General features: G+C 41.1%; 1 protein-coding gene across 6 annotated transcripts in view; it reads right to left on the reverse strand.

The window, feature by feature from the left end:
• Nucleotides 1-15,892, reverse strand: part of fryl (furry homolog, like) — a 49,207-nt gene that overhangs the window by 7,637 nt on the left and 25,678 nt on the right. For 3 of the 6 annotated variants that reach the window (XM_033964793.2, XM_055221511.1, XM_055221508.1), the window contains 33 exons: nt 15,657-15,861; nt 15,441-15,565; nt 15,296-15,353; nt 15,125-15,216; nt 14,853-15,025; nt 14,625-14,785; nt 14,427-14,537; nt 14,197-14,351; nt 14,018-14,117; nt 13,778-13,946; nt 13,351-13,619; nt 13,014-13,154; nt 12,700-12,868; nt 12,531-12,615; nt 12,278-12,390; nt 11,897-12,047; nt 11,697-11,800; nt 11,437-11,619; nt 10,648-10,852; nt 10,142-10,263; nt 9,857-10,044; nt 9,590-9,684; nt 8,909-9,510; nt 8,165-8,433; nt 7,905-8,045; nt 6,958-7,158; nt 6,654-6,815; nt 6,447-6,521; nt 6,126-6,302; nt 5,045-5,257; nt 3,452-3,670; nt 915-1,055; nt 303-616 (listed from right to left, as the gene is read on the reverse strand). In XM_033964793.2, the coding sequence (XP_033820684.1) occupies nt 303-616; nt 915-1,055; nt 3,452-3,670; nt 5,045-5,257; nt 6,126-6,302; nt 6,447-6,521; nt 6,654-6,815; nt 6,958-7,158; nt 7,905-8,045; nt 8,165-8,433; nt 8,909-9,510; nt 9,590-9,684; nt 9,857-10,044; nt 10,142-10,263; nt 10,648-10,852; nt 11,437-11,619; nt 11,697-11,800; nt 11,897-12,047; nt 12,278-12,390; nt 12,531-12,615; nt 12,700-12,868; nt 13,014-13,154; nt 13,351-13,619; nt 13,778-13,946; nt 14,018-14,117; nt 14,197-14,351; nt 14,427-14,537; nt 14,625-14,785; nt 14,853-15,025; nt 15,125-15,216; nt 15,296-15,353; nt 15,441-15,565; nt 15,657-15,861 (5,688 nt within the window). Of the gene's footprint in view, nt 1-302; nt 617-914; nt 1,056-3,451; nt 3,671-5,044; nt 5,258-6,125; nt 6,303-6,410; nt 6,522-6,653; nt 6,816-6,957; nt 7,159-7,904; nt 8,046-8,164; nt 8,434-8,908; nt 9,511-9,589; nt 9,685-9,856; nt 10,045-10,141; nt 10,264-10,647; nt 10,853-11,436; nt 11,620-11,696; nt 11,801-11,896; nt 12,048-12,277; nt 12,391-12,530; nt 12,616-12,699; nt 12,869-13,013; nt 13,155-13,350; nt 13,620-13,777; nt 13,947-14,017; nt 14,118-14,196; nt 14,352-14,426; nt 14,538-14,624; nt 14,786-14,852; nt 15,026-15,124; nt 15,217-15,295; nt 15,354-15,440; nt 15,566-15,656; nt 15,862-15,892 lie in introns of all 6 variants that reach the window. The other 3 variants (XM_055221510.1, XM_055221509.1, XM_055221507.1) reach the window with 1 other exon arrangement.

The raw sequence follows: 15,892 nt of genomic DNA on the forward strand, positions 1-15,892 counted from the left end.
GAACAGCCTGAACACTATGTAGGCGTGTAAACAGGCTAAACTGTTTTTCTTTCTCTAACATAATGTAATTCACAACCGAGTACAAACATTAGACAAGACCTTTACCAATTTTTATTCCTTTTTTGTGAATCTCTCTATTGTGCAACCAAGAAAGGCTTTCTTGTGTTATTTTTCATCATAAAAATTGGACAATCTTATGTTATCTTTCAATGACAAAAAAAAACAACAAACAAAACAAAACTCATCTCAAAACGCATATGAGCAAAGTTGAGAAATGAGCAGCAGTTTGTGCAGAGGTTTACCTGGACATCCCAGAGAAATCGCCCCCCTCCTCTTCACAGCGCTCATCCAGCTCCTTCAGGGCCTGGGTCACATCCTCCTCCCACATAGACCCACAGGTGCTGTCCGGGTCCTGCTTCTGGTCGGGTTTAGCCTCAGGGGGGAGGGGCAGCACCTCCTCACAGAGAGAACCTGGGGGCGTGTCTATGGCGGGTGGAGGAGGGGGGGCGGGGTCCAACTCCACCTGAGGGTCCAACACTTCCTCCTGCACCTCCAAAATTTCTTCCAGGACCTCCAGTACCTCCTCCTGGACCTCTAGCACCTCTGGAACATCCTCCTAAGAAACAGATGTCAGCATTAATATTTTTATTACTAGTACTATTTTACACTTTTATTATATTATTATTTTCAATTTTTGTTGCGGCTCCATTTTGTCAGTTAGTTTTACACCACATTACTGAGTGGGCAAAGACATCTGGCTGCAAATGACTTTTCACATCAGGCAGAAAAAAATACAACTGAAATTCAAATGAACTTTTTCTCATTCATATTGGTAATTGCGACATTGTTAAAAATATTGTGAGAAGACAACGAGATTTAACTCTTATTTTTATGTAACATTGTAACAGCCCTACCTGTGCGTCGTCCATGTCCTGACCATCTGTCGGGTCATGGGGGTCAGAGAGATCTGGGGGCAGAGGAGGGGCACTACAAAACCCTGTATCTTCACTGACACTGCTGCTGAACTCGTCCGCCGCGGTCACACTCACAGCATCCTGCAACATATGATCACAGTTCAGCTTCAGTTGCCTTTTTTCCAATACAATGAGGAGTTAAGAGAAAAACTACAGTACCAGTCAAACATTAAGACAGAACTTCCAGCACATATTGACTAAGATAGTGATTGTCAACTCTGTAGACCAAGAGCATATGTCAAACAAAGACTAACTGGAATAAAACAAAGGAGCTGTGATATTTCAGATGTGAGCAAAACTACTCAACAAACTAATACAATTACTAATCCACTTCTGGATCAAAACAGGACTAATCTTCCACTAACTAGAGCAACAATACTGGATTAGCTAAATTTATATTTGGTTCCAAATTAATTGAAAAGGAACTTGAAAAGACTCCACAGTACCATTACCAATCTACGTACTATCAGCGGGACCAGTACAACAGCCTGAAAACCATTGTTACATGAAGGCATGCCCAAACTGGTACTGTCCTTTCATAACCAGCGTATTTGTGTAGAACTACTTTGATAGAATGCCTCCACCTCCTAAAGTGGACCAAAGCACGTAGCACGCTTCTTGAATGGTCCCATCTCCTGTATTAAACCAGCTATGGACATTACTTAGAATCACATATTCACATCAATGACACTTTAGGGAGCCTAGTCAGCGATTTGGATGTTACTTTAGCTCCTGCGAGATGGTTTTTCACGTCGCTGCACATGCTAACGTCTCTCATAAAAAATAAAATAAAACGAACAAGAATCAATAAACAGAAGCCAATATCAATCTATCAGGGACATGCTGTTACAAAGTTGACCCTTGTGCCAATAAAACTGACGAGGCTGCGAGGTTGTATGCACACAGAGGGTAGAGAGGGATGAATAGCAGTCCATACTTGTTAGTAGTGATTTATGGCTAGCACTTTGTAAGTATGTGTAAATACAGCTTTGTCATAGCGGCATCTAACCACATCTTTAGAAACTATGGTGGATCTAGTTCATCTATATTAGACACCTGCCAATAGACTAATCCGAGACCCCATATATATATATATATATATATATATATATACACAAAATGACAGTTACCATCCAAGCACTAATTACTTTATTCCTGGCTTGTTTTTTTCTTGTTTTATTTTAATGCATTAGGGAGAAGAGTGTGGCAGGGGGCCAGTACATCAGCTCGAGACAGTCAGGATATTACAGAAAGCTTTTAGAAGTGGTCGTCAGTGGCCGTCCTGGAACGAATGAGGAAGAGTATTGATGGTTTTATCTGGGGCTCATTTCACTAAGAGCCGCCGCTGTGATGGCGCTGATGTCCTTCAAATGCTCTTGAGACCAATGCAGTGGTCTAAGTTCCTAGAAAGTTACATGTATGTTTGAGAAATGCCATCATAGGGAAGAAAAGAATATAAGCATGATATGTATAGTATAAAAGCTGTCTGAAAAGTTGCTATTAGGGTTGCTCAATACGATGCAAATGTACAGTTTTCTTCCATTTGAGTGCAATATACAGAACAGCTGAAGAATTTGACACGAATTGTAATTAAAATTTCAATTTAGATTTGACAGAAGATTGAAACGTCCAAAACTAGTAGTCTTGTATGAAATTTCAGGACATACAGAGATCTAAACTATAGTGTTGAAAGGTAATAAGTAGGAATATTGTTTTGTTGTGGCAGAAATTTTCTTTCAAATAAAAGTAATCTTGCAGTCAAATAAATACTAAATTAAATACATTTATATCACGATATTGACCATGGTCATAAAATATTGCATAGATTATATGCTCTTATATTATATATTTAATTACATTACAATAAAGGATTTTTACTCATCTCGGCTGTCCCCAAGCTAAAGAGATGCGAATTAGAACAACATAAAAATGTTAGTACAAGCAATAAACGTCAGAAGCAATGGATAGCAAGCTGGTCATCAATACACGTCAATAATATGTTAATACAGTAGCAAATCAAATGGGTGGATTTCATTAGCTGGAGCACCAATGCTTTTCCATAGACTGAATGTAGATACTTACACAGACTGGAGCTGAAGACAGGAGTCCTTTAGTTTAAATGGAGGGTTTAGTGCCAATTGCCATTATTGGAGGTTAGCAGTGACAGCTGACCTGAGGTGAGTTTGGTTTTGCTCCCACAATCACAAGAGCAAGCCCCATTCGCTTCAACTAAAAGATATAAGAGACATCTAAGCCCAAAGCAAGCGTAGGCAAAAAGGACCACAGAAACATAGGCATGATGGCCAAGCTAAAAGTGAATTCAAGTCCGCACCTACAACCACCAAACGCCATCCAGCTTCCTGTACATGCGTCTACACAAGCTGCAGCACCCCCATAAGCACACCCACATAGAGAGAGAGAAAGAGCTAGAAAGCACCCGAACACCACAGTTTATTGTTGCTCCCCAATGATCGCACCTCAGGCAGCTGGCTGCTGGTGCTGTCTGAGTGGGCCCTCTCCAACATGGGGCTATCCAGGTGTTGGAGTGAGGGGCTATCCAGATGAGGGAGGGAGGGTAAAGAGGAGGGCAGGACAGGGTGCTCCTCTGTCAGGGCACTGGTGGACGACTCTTGTGACTGCTGGAGGGAGTCCACGTGGTTGGAGGCCGTATCGTCTGTGGTAGAGTCACTGTTGAGCTGCAGAGAGACCAGGGGTGCTTAGCTTTAGTGTGGATACAAAACCCATGAGTTATACATTTATATCTATATCATAATCCTGTGAGGCGTGTACATGTTTAATATTATTTTGTATAGACCAATATCACATGTACCAGGCAAACATCCATAGACTAATTAAGTACAATCTAATCACGCACTGTGAAGATAGAGGGAAAATTAAGTTGATAATTTCATGTCATTTCCATGGCATTTTGTTTCTGGCACAAGTTATTCCCAAACCTCTCTCAAAAGAGAACAATTTTGATATTTAAGTATATATACTTCCATGAGTATATTTTAGAACAAAAGGGCATTCATAATTGAATTAAAGCTTTTAGAGAAGTTCATGAAGTTAAGACTATTTATGGACAGTATCTGTGCTGTGATGGAGTTAACCGACATGGAAGTATTGTACAGTAAACATCCACACACCAATCTAGCACTTCACATTGCAAATGGTGTCCTAATTCACAGACTTGGATTGTAATTGCATCAAAACACTACAAGTTTGTTGATTAGGGGATGAGTATTTGGTAGTTGATGTATGTAGATTAGTTTTTTGTAACATACACAAAACCAGTTCAAGTATTTTAGTCCAAGTAGTGATCCATATTCCAAATGCCTGTCAAGTCATGCCAATATCAAATAATTGTTATGTTAATGTTATTTGTACATTCCATCATTGCCATTATTACCATGTAAAATAATTATAGCCTAGTCCAAGACATTCTACATGTGTCAAGCATTTGTCTACTAAAAAGCAAAGACTCATTCTCTCACCGTGCACTACCAAGATCAGGAAGAGCAGGAAAAAAAGAAAAAGGAAATGTCCCCATTATACAAGAAAAGCATTGAACAACTATAAACAGCTCTAGCAGGCAAAACAAGCTAAGGGGTTAGAAATAAGCAGCAAAACAATATCAGGGTTGTAAGGCATGTTAAATGGATCTCTATTACTAATAGTAATGTTATTAGGAAAAGCTAAAGGCATTTTACAACAATTAGGATATTATCCTGAATCCTCCTCCCAAGTATCTTTCATTCAAAAATATTTCATATTTTTTCTTTTATAATCAAACAGCAATGATTACTTGGTTCGTCATCAGAGGAAAGCAGCTTCAGTTACTTACCCATGGGACAGATTTACTACAAAGAAGCATAGGATTATAGAGTTTTAAAAGTTTGAGTTTAAAATTTGAACCACCAGACAACCACCAGCGCAGAAGCAAGCGCCTAGCTGTGTGTGCAGAGAGGCAGCAGGTCCAGCTCAGCTCACACAAACACACACACACACCATGCTAGAGCACTGTGAGGGAAGCATGGTGGGCACGGGTGTTTCCTGTTGGGACTTACAAGACGAGTGCGGTTGAGAATCTGGCTAGCGCTCAATACCTCCTCCTCTGACGATTCGTCCGTGTCTTCATGGTTGGTGAGGTTTAGGCTTGGCGTGCTGCCCGAATACTGGCACTCCTGCAAGGATGGAGTGTCCCCATCTCCGTCCCCTTTGTCCATACTTTCTAAGGAGCGCCGCCGGACGCCCCAGTTGAAGTTGTCCATGCTCTCTCCCTATAACAAAAAGAAAATTTATGAGGAAAAGAGTTAAATATATGCAGAAGGAAAATATTTTTCAAACCAAAGCACAAGACTAATGTAATGTTATGGTTCTCAAACTATGATACAGAGCGAGTTATGTAGAAATTTCTTTATCGAAAAACTCATTTTCCCCTTTGTGTTCTGGGATTGCCACAGCAAATTATCTGCCTCATAGTGAGTGATGAGCAGTGATTCATAAAAAAGATTTGGCATACAATTTGCACCAGATGCCCTTTCTGCCAGTGACTTTCCATTCGCACAGCTTGTGCCCACCACTGGCTAGATTGAAGTTAAAAGATCATAGGTAATACATTGGCATATGCCAACATCAGCTATTGCTAATACAAATAAGATGATAAGGTAAATATGCTAAAATTTACAAAAAAATAAAATAAAATTACAAAAAATAAAATAAAATAAACTATAAAGGTTAAGAACCACTGAATCAGGTAATTGTAAAATCAAAATGGATGAACACAACTGCACAAATGGATGACTTTGATCACAACACATCTAAACACCAAACAACTATAACTGGTACATTCACAACAGCATTAATGGCATTAAAGTACATGTTAATATACTGTCACTATGGGACTGTGGGGAACATGGGACAAAAGCACTATGGACCACAGCCTTACCTGCAACTCCTTGTGGCAAAAGAAGACAAAGAACACAAATGTTACTGGACTAAAGAAAGACAATATTAATAACTTTTCAACAGCTTGGGTCAGAGCACTTAGAGGACAGACATAATTGATAGTTATATGAGACGAGTGCATTCATGCGGTTAATACAAAATCAAATAAACATAAGTGGTCATTGTAATCAAAAGTCTCACCTCAGCATCTTCCAACTCTACATCCAGGAAGTCGAAGTCCTTGAAGACCCCAAACTGTTGCTCACTTCCTGTGTCTTCTCCCTGCACATCCTCTTCCCGGACCACCTCCTCCACAGTGGGTATGAGGCTGGTCTGCTGGTCCCCGGTGTCAAGGTCCTCATTGGACGAAAACACCACCTAAACGCAATGATATAACTTTATATTGGTGATGTGTAAATGTATATAAGAACTAAATCACACAAATAAAACATAGCAATGGTTACGCTGCATGTCATTTACAGAGACCTTGTCAGAGGCTTTAGAGTACGAGAGGAGTCTTACGGAAGGATTTTTCGCAACACCCGATTCAGGACCACACAGAGACAAGACATTCATGAGCTTCTCTCTAGTTCGTCTCTGTAAAAAAAGACAAAAAAAAACATTTATACCATTACCAGTGAAGACCATTAACACCCTTTAGTTGCAACGTTAAAGACCCTACATTTCTTTCTGGTTAGTTTATCTACTCAAATAGTGAGACGGAGGTACCTGAGAGAGTTGAGGCCTCTTCCAGCTGACTGGCACCAGGCCGTTAGAGTTAGATCCAGACGATGTGGATGAGGTACTTCTAGTTACTGCAATGACCTGAGGCTTTCCATTACGGCCCGCTGCTGTGCGCTGGTCCCCATACTTATGCCCTATGATTGGTGTCTGTCAAGTCAACACAAGGTTTAGACACGCATTGGTAAGCATGCTTTAACATTCTGGGAATCTGGTGCAGTCCCAGCCCGGTCCTGGCCTGGTTCTAGCCAGATTCTGCTCCTTCAGTGAAAAGAATGACTACAAAAGTTACCTCTGAGATATCAAAGTGGAAGTCCAGAGTTTTCCCTGGTAGCTCTTTGGACGAGTTATTAAAAATGCGTGTGAAAGAGATTTCAGGAGAGCCACATGATTCAGTGCTGTAGGAGCGCTGCACGTCATCAGGGACAACGAGGCTGGCAGAGCGGGACACCACCAGTTTCAGGATGTTCTGCGCCTCTTTCCAATGTGGGCTCTACGAAAACATATTGCAATGGCATGATGAGTTGTGTCAGAAAACACAAATCACTTTTTGCACTAGGCTAAATTTATTTTGCTTCTACATTAATGAAGTTATAATTTTGTTGGATCCCTAGGAGTTGAATATTGTTGTTGAATTTTTTTTTTGTGTGTGTCGACAACCTCCTCCTTGGTGCATGACATTTGTGAAACACGCATACAACTAATGCACAAGAATGTGCTTAGGAAAGTTAGAAGTCAGTGGGGCCACAGCTAATAGCTTAAACATAAGCTCTTTCCATCATGGTAAGAAAAAAGAGGAAATATAAGATACATGAACTTTAATGTGGTTGATAAATAGAGTTGAGGCTGCATACAGGGTTGCATGCTGCTGCACAAACACAAAGCAGTGCTGGTAAAGGATGGGCCCAGGCCACAATGGTATAACAGCTGTCAGATGGTGCCGTGAGCAAGAGGCAAATGATGCACTAGGTCAGGGCTAAGAGGCTCTTATAAAGAGATGTGCATCCATCAAAAGGACCCTTTACAAAAACCCTGGAAGAGAGAAGGTGGCCTTTCATGTTGCCGGATCTAATGCTAATGCCATGTAGAAAAGCAAAGAGGATAGGAACAAATAAAACCAAAGATAAATTTCACTATTTTAACACATTTTACACAAAATATTCACACAAATAATAACTAATCTGTGTCTTAGTTTTTATGCAAAACCAGGTAATGTACACATATCTGTGTGTGTCTTACCTGAATATATTTGCCAATGATCTTCATGATTTCCAGGTTGAACTGTTTGACAGGGGCTGCTGACAGCTCAATATAATTCAGCAGGCTGTAGATGATCTGTAACAATGACTGTTGCATGCTGGGAAGGCCCTTCTCCAGCAACTGTAAGAAAAATATCATGGGTTCTAAAGCTGTGGTAGAAATACCATTGGTGGTTCTGTTCTTCATCTTATAGTCTTATAGTTAGTTTAATTAAAAATCTAGTCTAATAATGCGCTCACCTCAGCCAAATAAGTAACAAGATTCAGGGTTATATCGGCAAAGGCCATGTGGAGGTAGCGGCAGACCACATTGATCCAGTTGGTGCAGTCCCGAGAGTAGTTTTGTTTCCTGTAGAGCGTCATCATGTGTGCCAGATTGGCCAAAGCATCAGACTTCTCATCGGTGCAAACCTTGGCTATTCTATCAGCCGTGTCCTTACAAAATGGAGTCGGGCTGTCAAAGTGCTGAATGAGGTGTGGCAGGAGGCACAAAATATTTAAAGGGAAACCTGGAAAAAAAGACAATACATTTAGCTTATGTGCACAATAGATTTGACATTATATGGCTATACAATGCGGAATGTGATGTTGGCATGTAAAAGATTTTTAAAAGCAAATTAGATTTTTGAAGTCACACTTATTAATAACCAAGTAACTCTTATTTCCTAATAAGAGATCTTTTTAAAATTTTAAAATAGCATGTTGACATTTCATAGCATTTACACTATTTACAGCTTAAAAACATTCTTCATGTTTAAAACATGCAAGCCTATAATTTTAAAGTATTAAGATTTCAGTCACTCATTGCTTTCAGTATCCAGGATTCACAGAACTGCAGTCACATTCATATTTCTATTTTTTCTTCAATAAAAATATATAATAACATACTGTTAAATGATATTGTTGTTTATAACTACTATAAATGGTAAAAATGTAATAAAGTGCTTTCTCTAACTGAAGATCATTTTCAGTCTATCATCTCACCAGCTCCTTGTGAGGGGTCCACCAGTGTGTGCCTGGACACACTGATGAGTTTGCTGAGCAGGTGGATGGTGAGCTCCTGAGTGGATGCGGAGGTGAAGCCCTTCAAGAAGAGCTGCAGGAGCCCAGGGAAACTGTACCACTTGAGTTTGGCCAGAACCCTCTCCAATCGCTCCCTGCTGTCGGCTTTATCCAGGGGTAGATGTCCCAGGAGCTTGTTGAGTAATCGCAGGGCGAGAAGGTACTCAAATTCATAGTCTGACTCCAGCAGAGATGTGGCTATCCAGAACATGGTGGCCATCAGATTTGAAGGGTCAACAATCGGCATAGAGTCCACAGTGGGACCCCCTCCTCCGCCCTCCCGTAAAGATGATAAGCTCCGAGTTCGTGCAAGATTGCCATGGCTTCCACTGAGGCGGTCAGCAACATCTAGTGTGTTACTTCGTCGCTTATCACCTTTTCTTTCTCCCATCAGGCTGGCACGGAGAGAGTTACTGCGGGCATGAACATAACTATACAGACCACCAGTGTTCAAGTTTAGCTGGCCCGTACTTTTCCGGTTTGCAGCAAATTTGGTGCCAAGCAAGTGCTCACGTGTGGGCGTCCTGCAAGCATAAATGTGTCAAGGGGAATTTCATTGTTATTACTTTTATTTAAGATGTGCTAAACCAAGTTAGGACTTACTGTGCTAAAGCAGTGAGGAGGTCATAATTCTTGAGTGTGTCCGCTAGCGTGTCAATGCCTGCCTCGAGGGTAAGCAGCAGTTCAATGACAAACCCCTGAGGAAGAAAGCAGAGTATGGGTTAAATAAACAATGAGAACTGGTATTGTACATCTTCACCCTATAGATATTTGGAAATTAAATAGAACTACAGCCAATAACAGTGAATAAACTATTATAACATCAAACAATTGGCAGAACCATGACTAAAGCCTGTGTGCTGTCCTTACCTGCGCCTCCTCTCCAGGTTCTCCTACAGTCTCTACCAGTCGAGACAGAATGTCAGAGAGCGTCGCAGGGGTGAGAGGTTGTTTGAGAGCTCTGAAAATTTGGAATGAGCGTCCGGCATAGTGACGGGATGAGCAAGACAAAGCTGTTTGTAAAGCTACTTCACTCAACAATGACTCCAACTGGTCACCTAAAATGCAGAGTAAAATGAAGATTAGAAGACAAAAAATACCACCAGTCATGATATTCTGCAGTTATACAAAGTAAGAAGTAAATTTGCTTTTTACCTGACTGGGAATGCTTGAAGACAGTAACAACATGTCTGGCAAAAACACAGAGTTGATCAGCACTTTTGATGTTGGGGTTCTTTGGAGAAACATCTTCGTGGTTCCACAATGGACCGCGTTTCCTACAAGCCAGAAAAACTGTCATTTATTTTGGCAAATTTCCACTGAATTAGAATGTCAGTAGACACTACACATAGTTTGGATTTTGCATCATCACTTATTTATTTTTTTCCACATTATTGACTGCAACATTTTTTTAATCTTGAAGTCACACTACTTTTGTTTGAGCTACCAATTTCTGATCACACACACTCGGCATACCTGTTTTATTAATAGCAACATCAAACAATAATAGTAACATCAAACCCCACTCAAAACCATGCAATGTAAAAATACCAAATCCATTTAGACATTGCTGGAGGCAGGGAATGAAATGGCAAAGATGATAAGTGAAATCAAATTTGATAGGTATTATTAGTGTTCATCCATCAAAACATTTTTCTGACCTTGTTGTAATGAATTCAATGAGAGCTTTGACTTTCTCATCCTGTTCAGCTGTAGCATTTACTTCACTGAGGAATGAAGGAGACAGTTGAGACAGAGCGCTTGACCCAGCCCCAAGGCTGATACTGGAAGAGGTGGAACTGGTGCTGAGGCCAGAGTCTGTCATCGGGGACGGGTGACAGTCAACTGGTACTGAGTCTTGCACTCCTGTGGAACAAAAGAAAGTATTTGGTGATAGTAACTGTGGTAGTAACTGTGGTAGTAACTGTGGTAGTAACTGTGTTAGTAACTGTGTTAGTAACTGTGTTAGTAGTAGTAGTAGCAGTATTGGTAGAGTAGTAAGGAAAACAGGTGATATAGGCAAAATATCAGTAGGTCGTCATAGAATGCAGTGAGCAATTAATTTATATGAAGATAGAAATGTGCCTATTCATGGAGGAGGTTTTAAACAATCAGGAAATCAGGATAAAGCAAAGTCATGACCAATCCAATCCTTTGTTGAATCTTTACTGCCACCTAATGCTGCACATTGGTAGGGCAAGTTTTACATTTGCAATAGTGAATCGATGAATAGATTTCTCTGCAATGTATTCACAAGCACAGAATACACTATTCAATTATTAGAATTAAACCTAGATGATAATGCATTGAGTAATGTGTGAAAGGATGCAATTAATTTGCAGAGATTTTATGAGAAGCATTGCCTAGCCAAAAGAAATCCATGGTAAACCTTGTATATGGTTCAGTGCAGTGAATAACAAAGTAATTGTGTCAGACTTGTCCTCATGGACCTGTGAGGTTGTATTCTGAAGTAGCAGGTTTCACAGTCAGAACCCGTGGCTCGTTGAACTCGCGGTTTCGTAAAAGCACCATTGCCACTGACTGGACACTGCTGTTGGCCCCCTGGACCACGAGAAGATGGAGGAGCAGACGCTTGCAGTGCTCATAGACTTCTGGGTGCTGATGATCAAAACCTGGACACAAATAAAAGATGGGAATGACTGAATGGAGGAAAAAGAAATGAAAAATATATCTGAAAATGTCAATTTACCAATAAAAATGGCATGAAGCAAAAGGTGCAGATATGCGCTCCATTCCACTTTGACACCGTGGTCCACAATGAGGTCTGTCAGTAGGATGACAGCAATGTTGCATCTAGGAAAACAAAAAAAGACAATTATTTAGAGTTAAAATGGGTTAAATTTGAATAAATCTGCTTTAGAAATAAAAAAAAAGATGTATATAACTAACCTGTGCAGCGTTACTGCAGGGGCGTTGGTCTCTGGGAGATAGTCAACCAAGGGAGACCAGCAGCCCCCAGTGGGTGGAAAGGGAAGTGGCTCAGGTTGATTGTGCTCCATCACTTTCAAACGCCAGTTAGCATAAAGTGGCATTGAGTCACCTGGTAGAAGAATTTACATGTTTGTTTTTTTTCATTTTCTTATTTCCCAATAGGCTTTATTAATCTGAACAGTAAGCAATGTGAAACAAAAGTGAAGTGAGAGAGGAGAGACACTGAGCAAATTGTTGGAGTCAGGAAGCGTGCGACCAAAATCTAAATTATAACACTACATACATAAAAGTATTAAAATGTTTCAAATAAATTTGAGTGGTGTACACAGTAAGCCTTACTCTTCTCTTCTTCATAAGAGCCTCCGGAGCTACTGCTGTAGCGAGACTCCAGACGGTGGTGCTGTCGAGTCAGATTACTGTTCAGACCTCCATAGATCTCCAGGTGGGTGTAACTAAAAAACAAAAATATATTGATTTGATATGGGGAAAGTTTATAGCTTACCATTTCCATACAAACATTGTTTTAAATCACACGGCCATATGGATTTCTTAAGTTACTAGAAATAGAAATAAGAATGCTAATAGCTTGCACCTGTCCTCCATATTTGAGTCCTTTATCTTGCTGTCATGATGTCCATCTGTTCCTGGCACCATTGTATTGCTGCTGGATGTTGATCCTGAGACCACATAGGTTGAAAACTCAGCATGAGAGCATAATGACAACATTTCTAAGAAGGGCATTATGTCTAGTGCTGGCTAACCTGAGATGACTGAAGGGATCTTGTAGCTGGAGGTGATGCGGTAGTATGGAGGGTTGTCCATGTGAGTGACAGCTGAGCTCACTGGCTCAGTCAAGTCCAACTCGCTCATCAACTCCTCCAGCAACTGCATAGTCTTATCTCTGCCCAAGTAAACAACCACACGCTTTACCTGTGGACAAGGACAGTATAGTGTATTTTACGAATTATAATTAAAATGTCGCAATAGAAATAATTGCTCATTCATTGATTTGGAATAAATGAAATAGTATGCAACTGTTCGACACATTTCATGGTGTGAATATGTAGTGACTTACATAGGGCAGGAGGCTGGGCTCACTGCTGACTCCTGACATACTGATGAGGAAGTGCAGAATGATTTTGAGGTTCTTTGGCCAACTGTCCGCTAATGTGGTCCATACATTCTCAATCTCCGACCAAGCAAACTCATCTCCATACTGTAAAACATACGATAAACATTTGCATCTCACAGTAAACTGGTGACTAGATAATTTTTATTCTCAGACTGTTAATAGCTACTTAAATATTTTGCATTTTATCTAGTGCATTGATTGATGCCTCGTGTCAGTGTGAGGTCTTTCACAATTAATCTACTGCTCAGATAAACATTCCATCACCCCTAAATCAGTTTACCTTAGCGGTCATGAACATGAGGTTGTTGAGAACCATGGCTGTGGCGCGCGGTGAGCCCCAGCCTTCTCCGTGGAGCCAGCGCCGGCTGTTCACCATCATGATCTCTGGATCCTGAACTTCCTCGTCATCCTCTCCACTCCCACAGTCCTCTGAGCGCCGTGAAGTAGATTTGAAATCAACCAGCTCCACATTGTTCATCCAGGGCAGGAGGTAGTGCAACATTACCTGGCGGCCACCAGGGTGTGCTGTCTGGATCCGCTGGCTCACTTCTGCAAAGCAAGAATTTTGGTTTGAATTGACATTACATAATAAAGGAGCAGTCTAAGAAAATTACAGGGGCAATTGACTGGTATAAAGGGGATATTGCCTTGAGATTTCAACATTAAATTTAATACACTCCTAAAACACCAAACTGCCAATAACAAACCTGAGAAGATAGGTAGAGTGAGCTCTGGGTATGTCCTTGCAAGCTCTTCAGACAGCTGGTAATAAGACACGGAGTAAAGGTGAGGCAGCGCTGATGGATGTGTCAGGATGCCATCTGTCCGCTGGATCTCCAACTTGTGAGCATAACGGAAGAGCTTAGGCTCCAAAATCTGACAAAAAAGTTTCAATTAATAGTCATAAAATACAAGATTTTATATGCATAAATAAACAAAAAAATTACCTGTAACAGCTGCATGGCCACCTCATAGATGTCCCTGGAAGAATCTGCTGCTTTGAACAGAATTAAGTTAAGCAGCACCACAGTGTCAAATTGGTAATCTCTGAAAGAGGAATTGTGAGGCTTTTAGAGTCAAATAATGTAATAATTCATCATGATTTGTTGTATGTAAGGAGAAGTACCTGTTGTGAAAGACGTTTGCGATGGCCTTGAAGCAGCCAGCAGCCACTCGCCGTGAGCCAGTATAACAGCGATCCACAGCCCAGAACATCAGGTTACTCTGGTCTGGGTTCAGCTCAAGCAGCAGCATAACAGCCTCACATCCCAACTGGTGAACCTAAAGAGAGCAGGCACAGTCAAAATAAATGCAAACAGAAGAAGGGTCAGTGTAAAATACAATCTCGTGTCTTACCTTTTTGTCCTGAGAATCCAGGATGTTATCGAGCCATTTGTAGAGGTAGCCATCAGATGAGAGGCCAACATTGTCTGCTACAGGCCCACAGCACAACACGGCAGACATGGCCTGCAGACCCAACAACCACTTAGTCATCTGCAGCATTTTTTTCCTAATGAATATAAATGTTATACGAAGGTGTATGCATGCCTTTACCTTTAGTGCACAGTACTGGTGGCGGTTGATCTGCATATTTCTGTCACTGTATCGATCTAGAGGAGTAAACATAATGCTAAAGGGTCCCGCCCAATGACTGAACAACATGAAGAGACTGTGTCTGAGAGATTGCTGAGGGAAGATGGTCCTCCTTTGGTGAACTAAAAAAAGAAAAACAATTTTTCAAACTCAAGGAACAATATTTTATTGGTTGCACTTGACTGATACCTGGGACATTCTGGATGATGTTTGCCACGAGTGCGCTGAAGTGACAGCGGATGTCCTTCAGAGTGTCTGAGTCCTTGTCATTCTCCGCCTCAAGCAGCTGCCGGGTCAGATCAACGTACTCAAGGAGCGTACTGTTTAGAGAGTGGCTCTCTGCGTCTAAGCCTCCACTGGCTCTGCAAAATAAACACAACAAAGGTTACTATATTTATTACAATAATCACTTGAGACTGATTAATTGTGCCACTTTGGCAAATGTGTTGCTGCTGACATACATCTGACTGATGACACCAGCATCTGCCAGCAGCTCAAATATCCGGACCAGCTGGACCCTGAGGATGTCACGGCGCCTGCGCCGCTTCATGTTCTGAAAATTATTCACAAATCTTTAATTTCACCCTTTGAAATCAGATGAGCACATTATAATGATTATAAACTACAATTACTTCAGGCCTTCTCTCTAAAGCTTCTTTTATGAATGGATGCAGCTCCTCCATTAACTCTCTACAAAGACAAGACAGTTTCAGTCCAAATAATATGATAATAAACACTTTCTACAACATTCTGGTTTGTATTCCTGGGATCATTTACCTAAATACCATGGGGTTGGTCCTGCCAAGCCCCAACACCAGAGACTCTGTGATTTCCATACTCTCAGAGCGCATCATGGGAACAATGTGTTTAAATAAGGAGGAAGGGGACGGAGTACCAACAATCTGGTTAGAAAACAGAACAGGAAAGAGTGTGAGCTTAGTGTACAGTGTAAAGATATGATCCAACAGTGCCACACTATTCATGTGTAAAAACCTTTGAGTCATAGCTGAAACCGCTGTCCGGCGTGGACGCCAGCGTCTCAGGTGGGGAGCAGCGGACGGAGCTGGAACTGGAGGAGGAGGAGCTAATGGAGCAGGAGGAGGCAGAGCTACAGCAGAGGATCAGATAGTTCCTCCACAGACCCATAAACGAATCACTGCTGTTCAGAGTGTTCACCTTCTTCGCATTAATGGGGCTGCTGCAGCAGAACAAGAGGAGGTCCTAGATTA

Source organism: Periophthalmus magnuspinnatus, chromosome 4, assembly GCF_009829125.3.
Source record: "Periophthalmus magnuspinnatus isolate fPerMag1 chromosome 4, fPerMag1.2.pri, whole genome shotgun sequence".
NCBI lineage: Eukaryota > Metazoa > Chordata > Actinopteri > Gobiiformes > Gobiidae > Periophthalmus > Periophthalmus magnuspinnatus.